Raw genomic sequence first — 23,666 nt, forward strand, 5'->3', positions numbered from 1 at the left:
CTAATAAGTACTTGTTACATGAGTGAATGAAAATCCAAGGTGGGAATATATGTTCCTTACAAAATCTTTTCAAAGTTTATTTATTTTGAGAGAGAGGGAGAGTTCGTACAGGTCGGGGAGAGGCAGGGAGAGGGAGAGAGAATCCCAGGCAGGCTCCACACCGTCATCTCAGAGCCCAACATGGGGCTCGATCTCATGAAATCTGTGAGATCACAACCTGAGCAGAAACCGAGTCGGATGCTTAACCCCTCACTTAAACGCCCGAGCCAGGCACCCCTACAAAATCCTTTTTTTTTTTTTTTTTAACCCTCTTGGCATATCCTGTATTTCTCAGGGACACACTTTGGGGAATTCTGTTCTGATATCTTACAGAATTCAAACGAGCAGAAAATTCCAAGAAAGAGGAGACAGACACATCTGGAAGTTGAAGAAATTTTGACCTGAAACTAATGGATAGATTTTGATAGGGGGCGTAATTTGCAGTCTGAGAATAAGCTGTTTCAGTGCTGTGAAATGTCTAATTCAAGGGAGTTAAGTTGGACCTAGATGTTGAAGAAGAAGGCTAGGATAAACGATCGCTTCAGAGAATTTAGCCTTGGAAAAAGGGGACGAAAGTAGTTACAGCCACGGGTTCAACAAAAGGTGCCGACGTTTGTGAGACCAGCAGAGCTTGGTTTGATGGCCTGTTATTTTTGTAAGGTAATCTGGAGTACCTGCATTAAAAATTTTTTTTTTAATTTTTAATTATTATTTTTAGTTATATTGTAATAAATAGGTGAGCTAAAGCAATTTATTTTTCAAAGTAGTGTAATTTGGTGGGTTTAGTGCTGCATGGACTGGATAAATTGAGATCCTTAGGAAATCCTGTCAGTAGTTTCACCACCTTGCCCTCCTGCATCTTTTTTTGTATGCTTGAAAACTATTTTGTCTTTTTCTCTCCTCTCCTCTCCTCTCCTCTCCTCTCCTCTCCTCTCCTCTCCTCTCCTCTCCTCTCCTCTCCTTTCCCTTCTTTCCTTTATTCCTTTTTTCTTTCTTTCTTTTTTTTTTTTTTGACAGCCCAGTGGGAATGAGAGGTGTGATGTAAATATTAAAAGTTGGTGCTAATTGCTTGCTCTTTTAGCAGACGAGCAATCTGTTTCATTGTGTGAGTTTCTGGGTCATTTCTATACTTCCTGCGAAAAGCTCACTTAGGCATTACACTTGTCACTAGTGGTTGGATTAGTGCTTAAATGAAAGCTTGTGGTACAGTTTAAACAGTTTTGGGGAAGTTCGAGTCTTTCTCCCTTGGAAGTTTTGATCCATGAAAGAGTTTCTATTTTAAACATGTGGTTGAACTTTTAAAGTCACGTTATTTGCGCTCGAGCTTTTGGAGTTTTTGTTTGTTTGTGTGTTTGTTTTCATAGCGCGAATTAATCTGTTTCAGGATTAGCTTTAATGGGAAAAACCAAAGGCGGTTGAGCATTATTGTTTACTTATAATCGTGGCATTTGTGGACTGAAGTCGTTGGTATGATTGTATGGCAACAATTACTCTGCAGAGCCCTATGCTTTATTTCCATTGTTGTCTTTGGAACGAATTGCTTTCATGTTATGTGAGGAGTAATTGCTTTGAACTCCTTTTCTGGACTAACAAGTATTCTTTTGTTTTGATTACAGAGTCTGCATGTATACCTGTAAGAGAATCTGAGGAATAAAAAATGTCAGATGATATCAGGAAAAGGTTTGAATTTCCAAATTCTCTTATCCAATCACAGGTAATTTTTATTTATTTAATTATTTTTGCTTCATGGTAACAACTGAACCTTGCTGGTGGATTGTTGATAGAACTTTATCTTTTTAACATTAAATATTTTACTCCATATGTAGGGATAATTATTATTTTATTAACTTTTACATAAGTTAATTTGAAAATTTATATTGAGGGGCGCCTGGCTGACTCCGTTGGTGGAGTACGTGACTCTTGATCTCGGGGTCATGAGTTCAGACCCCGCGTTGGATGTAGAGATTACGTTAAAAAAAGAAAATGAGGGGGCACCTGGGTGGTTCAGTCGGTTGAGTGTCCGACTTCGGTTCAGGTCATGATCTTGCAGTTTGTGGGTTCAAGCCCCGCTTCGGGCTCTGTGCTGACAGCTTGGAGCCTGGAGCCTGCTTCGGATTCTGTGTCTCTCTATTTCTGCCCTTCCCCCACTCACACTCTGTCTCTCTCTCTCTCTCTCTCTCGCTCTCGCTCTCGCTCTCGCTCTCGCTCTCAAAAATAAACATTAAAAAAATAAAATAATGGAATAAAATAAAAATTTGCATGTGATGTAGGAGGGTAAATATTTGAAACTGACCAATCTCAGCTTCTATTTATTTCATACTTTTCTTATTAGACCTAATAAAACTTGGATTAACTAGGAGGCCCCTGAATCTGTATTATCTATCTATCTATCTATCTATCTATCTATCTATCTATTTATTTATTTTAGTCTGTAATTAATTTTTGGGAATAGAAGCAAATGGCTATGCATCTACAGAGTATGAGAGATTAAGATTTGAAATGGTATATTTTACCCCTGGACGGCAATTAAAGAATAAGAGATTTTGATAGGTAGTGACGTTCAGTAAGTAAGTCACTTGGAGGAACAAACTTGATGTATGTACTAACGTAGGCAGGGGATGGTGACAATGTATTTTAGAGAGCTTTTCAGTTATTAGGGCTAAAACAAAAGTGGTTTTCTGGTCAGCCTTCCCCTAACCAGAAGCATTCTGGTTAGTCAAGATACCATAATAGCTTACTGTTTTTTCTTGTGAGAGCGAAGCCAAGGGGCCAGCAGAAGCCTGCCCGAAGACTGGAAGACACCCAGCGTCTGGGCTGCTTTCGACACTTAACTCCGGAGATGCCTGCTGTGGGAATTGACTTAGCTGGGTAGTGGGGAACCCTTCCATGAGGAGTAGAACACTCCTTATGCAAGATTCCCTTCTACCTGACTGGGTTGGAATCCTATCCTGTGCAGCACAGGTCCTTACCATGAAGAGGAAGATGATGGCGTGGAGGATCCCGTCCACAGTTTTTTGTTCTCTGTGCCTGCAGCCCCTTCATTAGCATAGATAACCGAGAACCGCCTGTGTGTGTTACCGTTACGTTAACTGCAAAGTGCACATGTATTGTTTCACTGAGGATGTCTCTTTATTCTATTATGGAAAACTTACGTAGCAGTATAGGGTCATTTATCCCTATTTTGTACTTTAAAATTTTGTTACTTCAAAATCAATTTAACCTCTGTTCTCTGATTTGTTGGAAAGATACATAGACAGGCAAGAGGAAGAAGCTGAACCTGGTGGGCAGTGGGGGAATGTTTGTCAGGAAGCTGATATTCTTCTAGTCTTTTCTAAATGTGAACGGTGGCTTTTTTTTTTTTTTAATTTAATTTAATTTTTTTTTTTTTGGTCTCTGTTGTGTTTCACATTCATTTTATTTGAGTCTTGCAATTGTGCCCTGTTCTCTGTGAATACTTCTTATTGTTCTTTTGTAACCACTGCTCAGTGTTAGCACCATATTTCATTGATTCACACACATCTTTTCACATTTTAACGTCTCTGAAAATGGGTTGCATCTAGTAATTCGTGGCAGCAGTTGTTACACAGTTGGTGTGGCTTGCACAATTGTGAACTTGGCCACGATTTTCTAAATGAGTCTGAAAGGGCTCTTCCGTTAATAGAAAATCACAATTCTACATTATGAGGAGCATTATATAATATAGGTTTAATTGGCAGCCTTTTTTCCCTAGTGGTTCATAAAATAATGGTGCATCTTGCAGTTGATGGCCAGTTACAGTCAATGAAATATGGTATATTTTGTAAATGGGCACCAAAACTGTTCACCGGTCTTCAGTTCTTGTTACTATTCCTTTCACTGGGAGGTAAGAGACAGTTAATTGATCTTAAACTTAATATTCATGTAAATGAGTGATTTATATTGCAAAACTGAGACCATCATGCGCTGAGGTCTTAAAGGATTTCCGATGTGTGAAATACAGAAAAGAAACAAAGGAGTGGGTGCTGTGTTTTTCTGTGCGCTTTTCCGGAGACTTAAGGGAGTGCAAGGCTGACAGGGATTCACAGGTGTATCATATGTTGGTCCAAGTGCAGGGTCAACACTTGGCTGGAGTTGGAAAGGTATTTCCCAGCCCGTGCACAGGGTGGCTGTCCTTGCTGCCAGCCCCCAGCTCTAAGACGGCGGTGCTGGGTGGGGCCAAAGAACTACAATGGAGTTGCGGTGGTAGGAAAGAATGATATTTATGTACTTAAGTCATCATCCCTCCTATAAAAGTCTTAGATTTAATTTCGGGCTTTTTGACCAAAGCAGGATATGGGAAAGTTTCAGAGATTCATGAGGCCAAAAGCTTATTAAAGGGCTGAAACCTCTGAGAAAAATAAGAAAGAAATTAAATCACAGAGCCTAAGTGGGAGAGAACGGCGGCTGCGGTGGGGGGGGGGGGGGGGGAGACCTGTTGGCTCGGATCGGCAGCGTGGGCCACGGTCATCAAGAGGGGGAGCAGTTTTCTCCATCTTCGTTAAGGGCATGATGAAGCACGATGGATTTCATGTAGATGCAAAAATGATTTCAAAAGCTGTGGAGTTTCTCATTTGTCTCCTGGTTTAAGGGGATGAAGCGATCTCACGTGACCTTTTAATACTAAGTGACAGCAATGTGAACTGAGAACCTGGCAATTTTCTTAACATCTGTGAACTGTGGTTTGCTTATTGGGATCAAAAGGCTTCCCTTGAGAGTTGTTATGAAGATGAGAAATCATGCCCGTAGAATTGCCTAGTTCAGTGCCTTGCGCAGATCACGCGCTCAAACGAATGGGACTTGCCTGCCTGGCGCACGCGTGTTCCTATCAGCTAGTATCGATATGAGTTACCTTCAAAGGCACTAATTGGAGAGAACCTCTCACACAATGTATTTACTGATTATTTATTTATTTATTTATTTATTCATTTATTTATTTTTAAGGCTGTGGGTCATCTCATTGCTGCCGTCCTAAAGGAAAGTGGTTTTTCAGAAAAGATCCACCAGTCCACAGACCAGGTCTGTATTCAACCTCGTGCTTGAGTTCTATGTGGATACTGCTGCCAGCCTCACATATGCACTTCTTTCGTTTCTCCCGGAGTTCAGGTCACTGTAGAAATGAGACGTTCGTTGCCTTGGTGGTTTTTTTTTTTTTTTTTTTTTTTTTTTTTTTTTTTTTGGTTTGCCATGTTCTTCTTCCAAATGCTTGACAATTAAAAAATTTGTTACGACAGACTCCGGGAATGAGATGTGGAACGGGGGGTGAAGGGGGGGTAGTCTTGCGACTGTTAGGGAAAAATAACCCCAGGTGAAATGAGGGTAGACATGGCCTTGGAGAATGCTGGTAGGATCACCTCTGAGGGCATATTTTTGTTTACCAGAGCAAGTGAATATAGAGGGGATCAATTTGGATGTGGGCGATTTCTTGTACTCTATGGTGGCCCAAGAAGGAGTTCTGCGTGGGAAAGGTCGGGCATCGGTACTTGGAGCTGAAGGATGCATGTCCGTACCATGCATAGGACAGGTGAATGCTGAGAGAGGAAGCCATGCTGAGCTTATACCGAGCTATATAGCACTTGGGTTTTGGTCACCTGGTGTTGTGTATTTCGACCTGCGGGTTGGAAACTCCACTTAAGTAAGTGCTCTAAGGTAAACTCCGTGGAAAATACCGGTGATGAAAATAGGACAATTTTTCTCACAACTGAAATCCGTTGATTTACTTTCTCGCACGTGGCTTTCTCCCCACTCCCCGCCACCTTGCATTTGATCAGCTATTCCAGGTTACCCCTCTCCATAGCTTCCGCTGCCGTGTCGAAATAAGCATAGAGGCAAACTTCTGTAATTGGCATTTGTCTGGCATTTGTGTGTAGTCCTACAAATTAGGTTTCCTGAGAACCCTGATCTTAATCCTGCCGATAATCGCATTATGTACTCTGAGATGATCTAGTGGTTTTACTTAAACGGCCAGGATTTATTGAATGTCAGATGCCTGTAACTAACTGTTTTCTCTTCTGTTAATAAATGAATGCTTACTTCCACGAGGGCATAGTATTACCTGAGGCGATGGTTTTTTATTCACTGATTTCGTTTTTCTGGCTTCTAATGGAGTAATGACATTTAGAACCCTTTGGTACTGGCTGTACAGGCGAATAAAATTTCCTTCTGAATAAAAGAAATGGAATATAAATATTTCTTTCCTGCTGTGACTATTAAAGAAATATAAATATTTCTTTCCTGCTGTTAGAGTGGGATCCTAAGACTGAAAAGGCTCCCAAAGCCAGCCACAGTGGGAAAGTGGGCACAATATGATATTGATTTTCATTCTTTGAGTTATTCTGTGGGAGCTGAGGATCTGAATTTTTTTTTTTCTCAGATTATACACTTTTCTAGTAAGTTCTGTCCGAAGGCGGGAAAAATAACTTCATTATGTGTTCTTTAAATACATTAAAAAACAAAAACAACACCTCAAACCGCGTGTAACTCTAAATGGGCTTAACCCATCATACATTCAAACGTGGATTCATCACGAGTAGTGAACCCCCTGGGGGTTGTTGGGTCGTGGGTTCCTGAGAAAGTTGTGAAAGCTAGAGTCTCTGCTTTTATGGGATTTTTCAAAATAAAGCACTTACATTGACTCCTGTGCCCTTCTGGTGCTTTTCTGTCAAAGATGACAGGTTCATAGCGTGGGGGGGCAAAAAGTCCATTTCTTTCCTGACCAAAACGGTCTTCTCGGCTTCTGTTGGTCGCCGTGGGCGGGGCAACTTGCGGGTATCCTGTTTTACCTCACTGCCTTCCCTCTGGGCCCACGTTAGACTCGAGTAAGTTGGGGCAGGGACATCGTTGGGGCGGGGTGGGGTGCATGGAGGTGGTAGAGTCTGGTGGTAGGAGAGCGGAAACACGTTCTGAAAATGTTACCGCACGTAGGGCTTGAAGCATAGGTATGATCTGGAGCGCAGCGCAGACTAACTGCTGGACTGACATGGATGGTGGCTGGTCAGAGGGATTGGTTAGAGCCCGGCGCCAGAGTCCAGTCTTAGTGTTGATCTCCTGTTGGGTTCGTCGTGTTGCTCAGCCCCAAGTCATACGGCTGAGTGCAGCCGCCTTAGTTTGCACCAGATGAGAGCGAGCTGCTCTCTCCGAATGCATCCATTATCTCTCCTGGGGAGCTGACTTGAGTTTATTCTACAAATGGTGGGACAAGAACACTGTCTTTGTCGAGGGAAGGTAGCCTGCTGGGAACAAATTCGATGAACGGCGGGGGGGATTCTGTATGCTTTTGGCGCTCGTTGCAAGTGTCTTCTAATCACTGGTTTGATTTCAGACTCCGGCTTTGAACTTGCTGTGGGAGAAGTGTTGCGGTGATAATGCGGTGGTTCGAACGGCCTGCTGCGAGGCTCTGGTGGCACTCGTCGCCCAGGATCACGCAGAGTTCAGCTATGTGCTCAATGGGATACTCAACCTGATTCCGTCGACCAGGTCGTCTTTCCTTCCCGTTTGATCAGCGAAACACTTACATTTTTAGAAAACAGATTCACGAATTTGCCATTAAAGGTCCACATTCACCCTACTTGCCAGTTGATTTTCTTTCCCTTCAAATGTCATGCCGTTGATATTTCGTAGGTGCTGATTTAAACTCTATAGTTGTGGAATTTGTGGTCAGTTGCTGTCTGTAAGTTTCAGGGCTCTGCTTAAATGTGTCATTGCTTTAAAAAAAATTTTTTTAATGTTATTTTTTGAGAGAGAGAGAGCGAGCGTGAGCAGGGGAGGGGCAGAGAGAGAGGGGGGCAGAGGATCTGAAGTGGGCTCTGTGCTGACAGCAGAGAGCCTGGCGTGAGGCTTGAACCCATGGATTGTGAGGGGCGCCTGGGTGGCTCAGTCGGTTGAGCGTCCGACTTCAGCTCAGGTCATGATCTCGCGGTCCGTGAGTTCGAGCCCCACGTCGGGCTCTGTGCTGACAGCTCAGAGCCTGGAGCCTACTTCCGATTCGGTGTCTCCCTCTCTCGCTGCTCCTCCCCCGTTCATGCTCTGTCTCTCTCTCTGTCTCAAAAATAAATAAACGTTAAAAAAAAAAAACATTAAAAAAAAAAAAGAAGTCATGGATTGTGAGATCATGACCCAAGCCGAAGTTGGGCGCTTAATTGACTGAGCCCCCCAGGTGCCCTGTCACTGCTCTTTTTTTTTTTTTTCTTAAATGAAGAAAATAGCTAAGTAGTTTATAATTCCCGAGTGCAGTGCAAATTCTTGACTTACATTAAGCAAGTAGGTTGCCCATAAGCAATACTACTCCCACGGTGGTAAAATTTATATATTACTGGTAATATTTGGTCAGACTTTGGCTTTAGTATGTGAATTAGAAAATAATAGCACTGGGGCACCTGGCCGGCTCAGTTGTAAGAGCATGCAACTCTTGATCTTGGGGTCATGAATTCAAGCCCCACATCGGGGGTAGAGATTACTAAAAATATAAATAAAACCTGAAAAAGAAATAACAGCACGAATTTTAAAAAAAAGTATTTTGTGATTTAGACATGTTTCCTCTGATTATCTCAAGTAAAGCATGTTTGGTGTTTTGAATTTTTGCTATGACTGTATTTAATAATTTATTTTTTTAAGTTTATTTATTTATTTTGGGAGAGAGAGAGAGAGCGAGAGAGAGCCACAACGTGTGCACCAGCACATGCACAGGTGCAAGCAGGGGAGGAGCGGAGAGAGGGGGAGAGAGAATCCCAACCAGGCTCCACGCCGTTAGCCGCAGAGCCTGGCACGGGACTTGAACGCATGAACCGTGAGATCATGACCAGAGCCGAAGTCAAGAGTCAGATGCTTAGCTGACTGAGCCACCCAGGTGCCCCTAGTGTGACTATATATTTATAGACTGACAATAATGGAGTCACAAGTATTGGAAGGGGCATACAGCGTTCTGAGGTGGTCAAACAGGACCGTGTTGGAACCACATCATGGAAGTGAGCGTCTCTCGTGGCACATTCCCTGAAAATGAGATGCCCCTCTTTGCTTCAAGAAATGATCTTCATCTGGATGTCTGCAGTTCTGCCTACTTTAAATCACTGGGGCGTCTGCTCCCTTCTCTTAGTTCTTACCCAGCCTCTCCCCTCCCTCTCTGTGGGGCTGCTTGTTCTCCCTGTTGTCCTCCGATGTGAAGGCTGAGTAACCTCTGGCCCTTTAACTTTGCTTCACAAATCTTATTTTGTTCCCTTAGATCCTCTCTTGGTATCTTTTTGGAACCTTGATTTTTTCCTTCTTTCTCTTTCCTTCTTTCTTTTTCTTTATAGCGTGCCGCCTGTAGTTAGAAGTCCAGACTCTTCCGAGTGCTCTACATGCCCTTGCCCAAACTAGGGCCAGCCTTCTGTTCAGCCTGCGTGTCCTGCCACGAGCACTCCTCTCCGGCCACACACAGGCCTTCCCTATTCCCTATTCTTGAGCTTCTGCATGAATGGGAAGGTTTCTTCCCGTTTTCCTTCTGATATCATGCCCTTCATGCCTCAAGGCTCAGTCCAGGCGTCCCTTCTCCTGCCTAGATACCTTCTCTCTTCCCAGCTGGGCTACTTGTTCTTTCGTAGTATATATATTTTTAAACCTGTATTTTTATGCTTAGCACATTTTTTGACAGTTATTAGATGATCATATATTTCTGAATAAGTAAGAATTTGACCGTGGCTAAAAATGTAATGATTTTCTGTCTTTTTCCTCGTGTGAATGCTCACACGTGCGCACCTACACATACCCTTCAAAAAGGAGTTAAAAATTTTTTTTTAATGTTTTTATTTATTTTTGAGACAGAGAGAGACAGAGCATGAGCAGGGGAGGGGCAGAGAGAGAGGGAGACACAGAATCGGAAGCAGGCTCCAGGCTCCGAGCTGTCAGCACAGACCCCGATGTGGGGCTCGAACTCACGGAGTGTGAGATCATGACCTGAGCTGAAGTGAGACGCTCAACCGACTGAGCCCCCCAGGTGCCCCTAAAAAAGGAGTTTTGAGGAGACTTTTAAAACGTCAAGTTTTGGGGCACCTGGGGGGCTCAGTCGGTTGAGCGTTCGACTTGGGCTCAGGTCATGTTCTCCCGGTTTGTGAGTTCAAGCCCCACGTTGGGCTCTCTGCTCTCAGCACAGCCCGCTTCTGATCCTCTGTCTCCCTCTCTGCTCCTCCCTCGCTTGCACTCTCTCAAAAATAAATAATACATCAGGATTTTTTTTTTTAAGTTTTAATGTGTCTCTCTTTTAACTTACTGGTTGATCTTAAGCCACATAGATTTTGCCTTATGCTTTTTTTCAGATGCAGGTAATGGTATTTGTTTTCCCCTAAGTAGTTTTCAAGAGCCTTAAAATTCATAAACATAAAATCTGCTTGCACTGTGTAGTTGTACTGTTTATATTCAAAAGTAAGATACTAGCAGCTAAGGGGCCAGAGTGATGTCTCTGTTTACATAAGGGAGAATTAGAGCAGGTTAGATTATACCTTTTTTTTTTCTTTTCTATTAAGATTATGTTTATAAGTGATCTCTTCACCCAGCATGGGGCTTGAACTTACAACCCTGAGATCAACAGTTGCATGCTTTACTGACTGAGCCAGCCAGGTGCCCCTGGAGATCATTTTTTTTTTTTTTAATGTTTATTCATTTTTAAGAGAGACAGAGTGTGAGTGGGAGAGGGGCAGAGGGAGAGGGAGACACAGAATCCGAAGCAGGCTCCAGGCTCTGAGCTGTCAGCACAGAGCCCAATGCAGGGCTTGAACTCACGAACTGCAAGATCATGACCTGTGCCAAAGTTGGCCGCTTAACCGACTGAGCCACCCAGGTGCCCCTGGAGATGATTCTTTAACAAAAATAAAGTGCTTTCTAATTTTTCCAGCTGCATAGTATTCCATTGTACGCACGTGCCATAATTTACCAATTCCCCATTGTTGTCAATTATTATTATTATTATTATTATTATTATTATTATTTTTGCAATTACAGGCAATGCTTCAGTGAGTCATCTTATACATAAAGGTGTCCATTAGTTTTCAAGGGTCTTGGGAAATATGGTCAAGATATAGAAGAAAGCCTTGCATTTTACAGTAAGCAAATTTAGGAATCTTAACAATTGAAAGATCCTGGGGAAACATTTTTTTTCTTCAAAGTTTCTTATCTGAGAATGTTCCTGTCTAACTTATCAGCCACAAAGAGAAGTGAACAGGGTAGACCCTGAAGCTAACCGATTTAATTTTGGAATCAATTTGGTGATGAAATGTGTTATATAAGTGCTATTTTTTTTTCATTGTTGCCAGTAGAGATAATAATTGTTTTTCAAGAATTTTTTCATTTATTTCAAGTAGCAGAGCTTTGTGGTTTGTAGTGATTACAAAGACTATACTTTGCATTGTTTATGTCTTAAGAAAAAAAACCAACAAAATGGGAAGCAAATTTAAGAAATTTAATTTAATTAAAAACAGGAGACCGAAACAGCCTCTGCCTTCAAATGCTGTTCCAGGAATTTTCTGACACAGAAAACCATCTTTTTGCTGTGCAAATGGAAGCAAAAGAAAACTGGGGCACTGGTACTTATATGGCACAAAATAGACTTTAAAATAAAGACTATAACAAGAAACAGAGACGAATACTATATAATGATAAAGGAGACAATCCAGCAGGAGGATGTAACAATTATAAATATTTATGCACCCAACATGGCAGCACCTAAATATATAAAGCAACTATTAATAGACATAAAGGACTGTAACACCCCACTTATAACATCGGACAGGTCATCCAGACAGAAAATCAACAAGGGAAACAGTGGTTTTAAATGACACATTGGACCAAACGGACCTAACGGATGTATCTAGAACATTCCATCCAAAAACCGTGGAATACACATTCTTTTCAAGTGCACATGGAACATTTTCCTGAGTAGATGCCATGTTAGGCCACAAAACAAATCGCAGTGAATGAAAGATTAAAATCCTGTCCTGCATCTTTACTGACCACAACAGTACAAAACTGGAAATAACAAACAAACAAACATACCCAAACCTAAAAAACGCCACCATCTTTATCTTTGGGATCTAAAAGCAGGAATGACTTTGTCATTTCCCTGTGCTTCTTGGCTGAGACGTTTTGGGTCTTCAGTTTCCGGTATTTAACTGTCTACTTGTTTCTGGATTTCTCTTCTTAAATAGAGGTTTATCAGAACCTAGAGGCACCCTGGGAACAGTGCCCCTCAGTAATTGCTCAGCTTTGATGTAGAACAATAATTCTACAATGTTATCTTTTCTTTTTGCTTACTTGCTAGGCTGGCAGCCTTTAGGAACTGAGAGAGAGATTGAGAGAGGGAGTGAGGCAGAGTAAGAAGCAGCCTTCTATAGAATAGATATTTTAGAGAATGTAGCTTCTGGAGCTTTCTCAGCATTGCAGTGAATGTTGAAATCTGCAAGGAAAGATGGAAGGAAAAGTCAGTGAGGTCATCGCTCCCTGCCTTCTAACCTGCTCCTGGGTCCTTTGTGAGACTAGTCTGTAAAATTCTCTTGGAACATGTATGGAAACCCTCCCTGCTCCCTCCACCAATTCAACCTGCAATTTGAGAAACATTGGTCTAGAGCCTGCTCCATTGTATAGTCTAACTTTGAGAAAGACTTGACGTTTGTCAAACTCTGGTTGTCTAAATTTTAGGGAGTGGCTGGGAAAGCGTCTGGCTCTATTTGAGAGACTGTTTCCTTCAAAGGAATAGTTTGATGTCTAAGAGTGTTCTCGGTTCAAAGCTGAGGCAACATGAAACACTTGTAAACTAAACTAGTTTTTATAGCTTCTGTAAACAAAGAAATGGATTTAAGAGGTCTAAAATGTTCTTTTAATCAGTAAGGAAATTTGGAAAAAAAATTATTCCCTAGTGAGGGTGAAGGAAAGAAGGGGGACCACAAAGGGAGCGCAGTAAGGAAATCATTATCACCAGTTAGATGTGAATTTTGAAATTAAACAAAACTGAAATTAAACTGAATGATACATGGTAGCGTGTGCTTTTCTTGTCTCTTAAGGCACTGCTTGTTTTCAGTTTTGATTGTTTTAGGGTTTGTTTGTTTTTGTTTTTACATTGAATTTATCCTGAGATAAAGATTCTCAAAGCAAGGAGTTTTTCCATTTTTCTGTTCTTAGGTCCCTCCCTTCCTCCCTTAACTGCACTCGCTTCTAGAAAGCTCATGCAGCCATTGTCATAGTTGCTTAGTAACGGGACTGTGCATAAAAACTGTATTCTCCTGTGGAACCAGGTATTCAGTTTTTGATATTGAGATGTCACGACAGCCCGTAATTTCAGTTCAACTGCTTCCCCAACCCCTTCCTTCTTTTAAAAACGTGTTTGGTAGGATGGTTATGCTCTAGATAAACTAGGCTAGCCTTTGATTTATGTGCCTTTTGTGCTTTTAAATGGGCAGACACCTGCAGTTTATGCATTTCGGGAAAATAAAGTGTGCTAAGGTATGAGAGATGAAAGTCTGTTTTCTGAGATCCCGAAAGCAAAGTCTACTTTTTCAGTGAAATCTTGCATAGAATATTAAAAATGCCCACGGTGGTCCTGAGTAAAGGTGATGGATTCAGTGAGTCTTTGATCATGGATTGATGAAGGTCCAAATTGGTTAGAAATGATTCTGAGAACTATTGGGAGTATTGAGGGTAATTTAATGGGAGAAATTCTTGTCTCTCAGGGTCTTCTCTTTTATTGATGACTCTGTTCCTTGGGAAACTTAACTGTCTTGTGCTTTTGTAGGAAATAGCTAGCAACTGAGGACACACGGTATTCATCTCTTGTGTTGTTGAAGCGTTTCCGTACTATTTAGCGTCTTTGTTTTTATTTTATTTGGCAGGAGAAGAAGAATCAAGGAAGGAGGACTTTATGAGGTTCCCCAGGGTTTAAGGGGTACAGTCATCTGTGCTTTCATCTGTAGTTGGGGCATCAGAGTATTTCTCTTGAATTTGAGATGGTTTCAGGTTTATATCTCCCTGGATATCATTGCTCATTTAGCTCTTATCTGAGAGTGACAGAATCACTAGACCATGTCTGTTTCCCCATCTTGTCCCTTAAATATTCCTGTGAGCAGCTCAGCTTGTTTCCAGATGTTTTCCTTTTCTTCTTTCCAATCCTTTTTCTTTCCCTAAAATCCCCAAACCTCTCTCAGCTTGCAGCTCGTAACCAGAAAAGTGATTCCAGTTACTTTTCTCGTGTAGGACATTCTGCCCTATTTCTTTTCAAGTTCCTTGATCTGGTTGAAGGCTTTGTCACAAATCTTCCATTGTAAGAGTCATATGTTTGTGCTAAGATGTTTCTAGGTGATTTAAGAAAAGCAACTACTGTAACACATGTTACTTTTATAGTGGGAAAAGGCTTCATAAGGAATCAGGCTGTTTTCTGGTACTGAGAAGACAAATGAGTTCCCCGAGCAAAAAGTCAATAGCATTATATTCTTACATTTTTTTTTTTTGTTATTTATTCAAGCATGGGTTCCCCAGAACTGTTTTTGATTTCCTTTCTTTCTTCCTGGTCTTCTTTGTCTCTCTCTCTCTCTCTCTCTGTCTCTCTTTTCTCATATAATTTTGTAACGAATAATGTTTAGCGTTCTCTTATTTGCTGGTGACTTACTGAGCTTAAGGCTGACCAATTTTCCTTTCTGGTTAAAAAAAGGGACTTGGCCACATGTGTACCATTTGTTCCCGATGTGCCCACGGATGCCCCCTTCAGAGATAATTTGGGCCATTCGTTTCGACCCAGACCCTTGTTATTCTCATCCCTGGTCAAAAAATTAGTATGGCTACTTCCTTGTACCTCGTATTTGGAATATTTCAAAAGCAAAGAACCAAGCGTACTTGAGGTATTTCCCAAAGGCGACTGAGCACACATGAGCAGTGTTTAATGTTGTAATCAAATCAACCCCAAACAGAGGAAACCTGATGTATGCTATTCATATGCACACTAGTAATTGTGCTGTATTTACCTAGAGAGATATTTACCTAGAGAGAAGCAATTTTCGCGGGTGGTTTTAATTACTGTAGTTTGTACAGCTTGACCAAAAAATGTTTTCCTTTCTGTCTTATTTATTTCTTTGTAATACTCAACATCATTGCTGACCCACACACCCCTCTCATTATAGGATCTGGGTCTTGGCTCTCATGCCATTGAAAATTGAGGTTCCTCTTGTGCATTGCCTCTTACCACTGTGCTTGTAGCTCAGGCCAGAAGTTTCTGTTGCTCTTGCTTAGAGGGTTCTTGAGTCAATTCAGCTTTTTCTGGCACCTTCCCGAGGAAGAGCTTGATCCAGCTGGCCTTTACTGAAGGACTTTTAGAAGCAGGTTACTGAGTATGTTAGGACTCTTTGGGCTACAAGTTACAGAAAGCCACTTGAACTAATTTGAGCATAAAAGGGTGACTTTTATCTTTTTTTTTTTTTTTTTTTTTAGTAAAAGAGTGTCCCATAAGACCCAAGAACAGGGATGCAGCCAAGCCTCAAAGCGAATTGAATACAGGCTGTGTGTTTCTCCCCCTTTACTGCAGACCGAGTTTCTCTACCTGCTCCTGGGTTAATATTTCTTACGTATAAGAGGCAGCCAGACTGAGGTTGGCCACAGTTACAGATTTCCAAGGACCAGTGTGCATGAGATGTTCCCTCTGGACCAGTCAGGTCTGCCGGGGGCTATATATTAGTTTCCTAAGGCCGCTGTTACAAATGACAGCAAACTTGGTGGCTTTAAGTAACGTAAATGTGTCATTTCACAATTCTGGAGGCTAGAAGTCCCAAAGCAAGGGAGTCTGCAGGATTGGGTCCTTCTGGAGGCTGGGAGTATGTGTTCCCTTTCTCTCTCTTAGCTTCTGGTGGCTGTTGCAACCTTTGGCGTTCCTCGGCTGGTGGCTGTATAACGCCAGTCTCTGCCTCTGTCTTTTTAAGACCTTCTCCTCCGTGTGTCTGTCTCTCCTATCTCTGCTCTCCCTCTCCTTTTTCTTAAAAGGACACCAGCCATTGAATTTAAGGCCCACCCAGAATCGTCTGATCTCCGCATCTTGATTATATCTGCGGAGACCCTGTTTCCAAATAAAGTCACATTCACAGGTACCAGGGGATAAGACTTGAATGTGTCCTTCTGGGAGACACAATTTAACCTTCAGCAGGCTGTGTGTCTTCATTATGTGAACATATGTGTACTAGGTTCCATATACAGTAACCACACGAATGGGGAAGGAGTGGCAATTCCCCAAACAGAGAGGGGACTGGAACACTATTTCCGAGGACTCTTCTGCAGCAGAACTGAATTGAGGGAAAGCCATGACGTTGGAAATAGGTATCTTTCAGCCCCTCAGCTCAGCTGTGCTTAAGTAGGGGTGACTGATGTTAGATCGGTATTGCTCTGACAGGGGTAGGGAGAGGAGATACTGAGTCAATAGAGAATCATTGTCAAAGCTAACATAATTGTGTTATTGTGATGGTGAGATGTCACCATCTTTTCCATTATCATCATCCTCTGGAATATTCATTTGAAATTATATATTAGCTCTCCAAACAGTAGCAATGGTAGAAACAATCACTGCCTTGATGGCCAGTGGGGAGGGAGGAAAGGAAACTAGCTTACAGTGTGACCCAAAAAAGTTACCAAGAAAATTTTGGACAAAGTTGGTGTTAGAAAGAAGAACTTTTCCTCTGACTCTAAAAACTTTTTTAATAGATGATTTCAAAAATAGGTAGAACAGTATTATGAACCCTCATGTTCTGTCACTCATCCCAACAGTCTCTTAACCAACCCCCTGCCATGCTCCCTCCATAACCAACCCCCTGCCATGCTTGGACGGAAATCCCGGACACTATATAATTTCTTCTGTGGCTATTTAACTGTATATTTCCTTTTAAAAAACAACAATAGTGTCATCATTATAGCTGGATATACGTTCATGTGTAAAAATCATGTAGTTAGAGAACTAGAAATTGCTTTTAGAGGTCACTTCTGCAGTCAAGCAAGACGGTTAGCCATCTTCCATCCAACTATGGAGGGTGCCTGGAAGGGGTATGTCAAAGGTGACTCCTTGATTTCTGGCTTGCCTAACAGGTAGATAGGGAACATCAAAAGACAAGGTGTGTGGAAAGAGCAAGAATTAGGTTTTAAACATGTTGAATTTGGGGCACATTCCAGTACTGGAGCGGGAATATCAGGTGACACGTTATGCCCTGAATGTTCGGCAGAATAGGTAACCAGATCTTTTCTGCCCTTATTAAAGCCTTCACTTTGATTCGTTAAGGAACTCTTCTGCGTACCTGTGTACCTCAAACACAGGCAGCCTGCTTGTCTACCTACAGGCTAATTCCAGTTCCTGCAAACGTCTCTCGGAAGTCTGCTTTTTCATATTAACATGTTTTCGTGTCTGTGCCAAACTGGCGAAAGAGAAGTCCTAAATAAAGGATCCCATGGTTATTTCATTGTTTATTTAAATTTCCGCTCATACTATCCACCTAGATCAGATTTCATCTCCTGTTTGTGTTCAGTGGCCCAGCTTCATCTTGAGATTCTGAATCTCCCCATCCCCTTTTTCACGAATAAAAAAATAAAGGTAGTGCGTACTTCTTTGAAAACTCAAACAATGGCACTTGCAGGCGGTGAAAGTAGTAAGCAGGAAACGTTTCCTTTTTTTCATCTTCTCTTTTTTTCTTTTAAAGAAATTTTTTAAATGTTTACTTATATTTGAGAGAGAGAGAGAGAGAGAGAGAGAGAGAGAGAGAGAGACCGAGTGTGAGTGGGGGAGGGGCAGAGAAAGGGAGGGAGACAGAGAATCTGAAGCAGGCTCCAGGCTCTGGGCTGTCAGTGCAGAGCCCGATGTGGGGCTTGAACCCACGAACTGTGAGATCATGACCTGAGCCCAAGTCAGATGCTTAACAGACTGAGCCACCCAGGTGCCCTTCTTTTCTTCTTTTTTAAAAATTCACTTTCTCGGGGCACCTGGGTGGCTCAGTGGGTTAAGCATCCGACTCTTGATTTCGGTTCAGGTTGTGATCTCATGGTTCATGAGATCGAGCCCTGCGTTGGGCTCCGCACTGATGTTGCGGGATCTGCTAGGGATTCTCTCTCCCTCTCTCTCTGCCCCTCCCTCCCCCGAATGCATGCGCGCTCTCACTCTCTCTCAAAATAAACAGACAAACATTAAAAAAAAAAAATCACTTCCTTTTTGGGCTCTGGTAAAAACTGCGAAGTGATGGGGCTCAGGGTAGGTGTCTGGTAGGTGTCTCACAGGTTCTACCAGATCTTAACTTGGTTCACTCTGGAATATAGAAGCAGCCAGGGTGATGCTGTGCAATCAAGTCCAGGCACATGCAATCAGGGACCAGCTAATTGCTCTGAAATTGGAGCCCCATTTCTAGACCTGTATCAAAGATATTTTATAAGCACATACACTCCATAAGCGTTATAAAATGGGATACTCCTTTCATACGCATATTGTTCTAAAACTTGCATTTCCCTACTTAATAGGCATTGGACATCTTTCCATAGGTCTGTTTGCAGCTTTGTTAATGGCTAAAGAGTATTCTAGATTGTGAATGTATCGTATTTGAAATATTTCTCTATTGACAAACATGTTTTTCTTCTTCCATTTTTTAAAATTTATTTTTAACGTTTGTTGATTTTTTTTGAGAGAGACAGAGACAGAGAATGAGCAGGGAGGGGCAGAGAGAGACAAGGGGAGACACAGAAACTGAAGCAAACTCCAGGCTCCTAGCTTCCTGTCCAAAGCCGGATGCAGGGCTTGAACCCACAAACTGTGGGATCATGACCTGAGCCGAAGTCTGACACTTAATCGACTGAGCCACCCAGGCGCCCCTCTTCTTCCATTTTTTAAAAAAAATTTTTTTAACGTTTTATATTTGAGACAGGGAGAGACAGAGTATGAACAGGGGAGGGTCAGAGAGAGGGAGACACAGAATCTGAAGTAGGCTCCAGGCTCTGAGCTGTCAGCCCAGAGCCCGACGTGGGGCTTGAACTCACGGACCGCGAGATCATGACCTGAGCTGAAGTCGGCCGCTCAACCGACTGAGCCACCCAGGCGCCCCTCTTCTTCCATTTTTTAAGATAACGAATGCAGTGTAAAATCTTCTTTTGAGTATATATAAGGGTAATTCTATATGAGGGGTTCTTAGAAGTGGAAATCATGGGAAAGCGGGTATGTACTTAAAATTTTTTTTTTATGGATTTAAAAATTCATGGATGCTGCCGATTTGTTCTCCATAAAGACTGAACCAGCGGGGGCATCTGGCTGGCTCAGTCGGAAGAGCATGTGAGTCTTGAGTCTTGACCTCAGCATAGTGAGTGCGAGCCCATGTTGGGTGTAGAGATTACTAAAAAGAATAACCTTAAAAAACATTGAACCAACGAATGCTCAACCTGAAAGCGCTTTTTCCCCCATTCACTCATCAATCCTGGATATTTTGAACCTTACTTTTCTGTCATTTGCATATCTCTATTCTTCGCTCATCTTTCTGTTATATGGTTAGGCTGCTTTCATTGCTTTTCTTGTTTTTTGGATGTTAACGCTTTGTGTGTCTTATAGGTTTGTAAATATTTCATCTCATATTGTCTCTTAATGTTTTTTTCTCACCTGAAAACCCTCCCCACTCACTTTGCTAAAACTACCTGGAATTTTAGTTATAGATTGCCTTTTTCTGTTTGTTCTTTGTCACATTTGAAAAATGTTAAAGACTTGGCTATACATTCTTTTGGTATTCATCCTGACCAGTTCTTTGTCATATATCTCTTTCTGTTTCTTCAGTTTTTTTAATCCCTTATCTTTTTCTTTTCTTTTTTTAATTTAAAATAAGAACCTTACTGAGATATTATTCACGTATTAGAATATTGTCCTTTGAAAGTGCATTAACTCAGTCGTTTTGGGCATATTTACAAAATTGCACAATCATCATTCGTTATCTTAAAAAATTTTTTTTTCGGGGCGCCTGGGTGGCGCAGTCGGTTAAGCGTCCGACTTCAGCCAGGTCACGATCTCACGGTCCGTGAGTTCGAGCCCCGCGTCGGGCTCTGGGCTGATGGTTCAGAGCCTGGAGCCTGTTTCTGATTCTGTGTCTCCCTCTCTCTCTGCCCCTCCCCCGTTCATGCTCTGTCTCTCTCTGTCCCAAAAATAAATAAACATTGAAAAAAAAATTTTTTTTTTCATGTTCATGTATTTTGAGAGACAGCAAGAAGAGAGCACGAGTTGGGGAGGGGCAGAGAGAGAGAATCCATGCTGTCAGCATGAATGCAGGGCTCAATCCCACCAGCTGTGAGATCATGACCTGAGCCAAATTCAAGGGTTGGACCTTAACTGACTGAGCCACCCAGGTACCCCTGGGTTATCTTTTAACTAGAGAACTTTGTTAAGAAAAATGTCAGAATATTATGTCTGAAAGTATTTCTTTTGTCTTAATGAATTACTCTTATTTTTTTGGGGGGGGGTGTTTAGACTTACTAAGTTATATAAACCCTTTCCTTAGAATTCCATATATATTTCTTCAATCACTGTTGCAGATGAGAATGCTGATGCGAAATTAGACATGATGTCAGTCTTGTGGTCTTTATTTTATATGTTTTATTTTATAAAATCTGAGTTTATAGGATTTTCCTTTTGTCTTTGGATTTGAGAAATGTCAGCAATTAATTTTTTCAGGAATCTTGTCTAGCACTTGGTGGCCTTTTTAATTTGGAGACATAAATTCAATGAAAAATTTTTCTATCCTGTTTTTGATTTTTGCTTCTCTAGTGGTTATTGTTTTCTACCATTTCACCATTTTGATTTTCAGCACTAATCAAGCGATTATTGTAACCTCTTTCTGCAATCATATAGAATTCAATAGAAATTTCGTTTAAAAAAATTTGTTTTAAGTTTAGTTTGAGAGAGAGAGAGCGAGCGAGCGAGCATGAGTAAGGTAGGGGCAGAGAGAGAGGGGGAGAGAATTCCAGGCAGGCTCTGGAGCCCCATGTGGGGCTCGAACTCACTAACTATGAGATCCTGACCTGAGCCGAAATGAAGAGTCAGATGCTTAACCTACTGAGCTACCCAGGCACCCTGTAATTTAGTTGTATTTTTCAGTTTTTTAAGAAATTTATTTAAGTAATCTTTATACCCAGTGTGGGGCTCAAACTCACAACTCTGAGATCAAGATTTGCATACTCTTCTGACTGAGCCAGCCAGGCGCCCCAAAAATATAGTTTTTTTTAAGAGCAGATCTCAGAGGGGCACCTGGGTGGCTCATTCGGTTAAGAGTCCGACTTCGGCTCAGGCATGATCTCTCGGTCCGTGAGTTCGAGCCCCGCGTCGGGCTCTGTGCTGACCGCTCAGAGCCTGGAGCCTGTTTCAGATTCTGTGTCTCCCTCTCTCTCTCTGACCTTCCCCCGTTCATGCTCTGTCTCTCTCTGTCTCAAAAATAAATAAACGTTAAAAAAAAATTTTTTTTTTTTTAAAAAAAGAGCAGATCTCAGAGACAGAGTAACAATGGCTGAAAACAAGACCTCAGATACAGAAAACAATGGCTGTCTTTATGAGGACAGATGGAAAATACTAGGATTTAGGGTAGGTTTGGGTTTGTAGTTAGTTTTAGGCATATTCTAGGCTTGAGCATTTATGAACTCTGACCCTTGGGTTTGTATAGCCTCCTCTGTAAAGGGGGAAAAACATTACAATCTTTATGGTACGGTTACAAGTACTAGATTACCACAATTTATTGAAAAAACAACCAGATGCTTTACTGACATACTCTCATTTATTCTTTTTTTTTTATTAAAAAAAATTGTTTAACGTTTATTTATTTTTGAGACAGAAAGAGACAGAGCATGAATGGGGGAGGGGCAGAGAGAGAGGGAGACACAGAATCTGAAACAGGCTCCAGGCTCAGAGCTGTCAGCACAGAGCCCGACGCGGTGCTTGAACTCACGGACCGCGGGATCATGACCTGAACCAAAGTCAGCCGCCCAACCGACTGAGCCACCCAGGCGCCCCTCATTCATTCTTTATAACAACACAAGAGATGGGCTTATGATTCTAGATTGTATGGATGAGGATGTTGTGGTTTCTAGGTGTTACAAGTCTTGCCCAACATTCCCTAGCTAATTAGAATTAAAGCCAGGGGCGCCTGGGTGGCGCAGTCGGTTAAGCGTCCGACTTCAGCCAGGTCACGATCTCGCGGTCCGGGAGTTCGAGCCCCGCGTCAGGCTCTGGGCTGATGGCTCGGAGCCTGGAGCCTGTTTCCGATTCTGTGTCTCCCTCTCTCTCTGCCCCTCCCCTGTTCATGCTCTGTCTCTCTCTGTCCCAAAAATAAATAAACGTTGAAAAAAAAAAATTTAGAATTAAAGCCAGAATTTAAATAAAAATTAATCTGAAACCATCTCTCTCAGGCCACTTGAAATATTTGAATAATTTAAATAATTACTCAATTGAATTTACTGTTTGAATGCATCTGTTATTTGATTGACGCCATTATTTTTCAAAACTTACAATCTATTCATGCTACATGCTTGCTTAAAATATAGTACAGACTTAATTTTCCACACAGTAAAGTCTGGATCCACAAATAAGACCAAACAAGATTTAACTTAAAGGTTAGAAAACCGGAGTTCAGAGGCACCTGGGTGGCTCAGTTAGTTAAGCGTCTGACTTTGGCTCAGGTCATGATCTCATGGTTTGTGAGTTCTAGTCCCTCATTGGGCTGTGTGCTGACGGCTCGGAGCCTGGAGTCTGCTTGGGATTCTGTGTCTCCCTCTCTCTCAGTCCCTCGCCCACTCACACTCTCTCTCTCTCTGTCAAGAAAATAAACTTTAAAAAAAAAATTAAAAAAACCTGGAGTTCATTTATTAGCCTTAGTTTTCTGTGAATTAAATGCATCTATATGATGTATGTGCTTTTCTCTGGGATTCTACTGCTTTTAGGGATGGGTGACCCAAACTGGTTAAAAATCATAGGTGTGTATGGAGTTTCCTCAAAAATTAAAAACAATTACCATATGACCCAGTAATTTCACCACTGGGTATTTACTGAAAGAAAATGAAGGCACTAATTAGCAAAGATATCTGCACCCTGTGTTTATTGCAGCATTATTTACAAGAGCCAAGATATGGAAACAACCCATGTGTCCATCCAAGATGAATGGATAAAGAAGATATAATAAAACACACACCCTGAATATTTCTCATCTGTAAAAAAGATGGAAATCTTGTCATTTACAGCAACATGGATGGACCTAGAGGGTATATAATGCTAAGTGAAATAAGTTAGAGAAAGACAAATACCACATGATTTCACTCATATGTGGGATTTAAGAAACAAATGAAGAAAGAAAAAAAGCTGAACAAAAAAAAACATAGACTCTTAAATACAGAGAACATACTGATGGTTCCTAGAGGGAAGGTGGGTGGGGGGGATGGGTGAAATCCTTTAAGGGACTAAGAGTACATTTATCTTGATGAGCACTGAGAAGTATATAGGATTGTTGAATCATTATATTGTAGACCTGAAACTAATATAATACTGTATGTTAACTATATTATCAATAAAAAAAATCATAGGGCTGTTATCTGTCTTCTCTAGAACTCCAATCACATTGAAAGCAAATTATTAA

General features: G+C 41.6%; 1 protein-coding gene across 1 annotated transcript in view; it reads left to right on the top strand.

Moving 5' to 3' along the window:
• The first annotated feature begins 1,659 nt into the window (after positions 1-1,659).
• The window catches only part of FOCAD (focadhesin), a 283,468-nt gene continuing 261,461 nt past the window's right edge, over positions 1,660-23,666 (top strand). Inside the window, exons 1-3 of the mRNA XM_047064929.1 lie at positions 1,660-1,753; positions 4,999-5,073; positions 7,376-7,530. Coding sequence (XP_046920885.1) covers positions 1,697-1,753; positions 4,999-5,073; positions 7,376-7,530 — 287 coding nt within the window. The 5' untranslated portion in view covers positions 1,660-1,696. The remainder of the gene's footprint in view (positions 1,754-4,998; positions 5,074-7,375; positions 7,531-23,666) is intronic.

Source organism: Lynx rufus, unplaced genomic scaffold, assembly GCF_022079265.1.
Source record: "Lynx rufus isolate CCGP_SWC_20201006 ecotype Redwood Valley unplaced genomic scaffold, mLynRuf1.p SCAF_10, whole genome shotgun sequence".
NCBI lineage: Eukaryota > Metazoa > Chordata > Mammalia > Carnivora > Felidae > Lynx > Lynx rufus.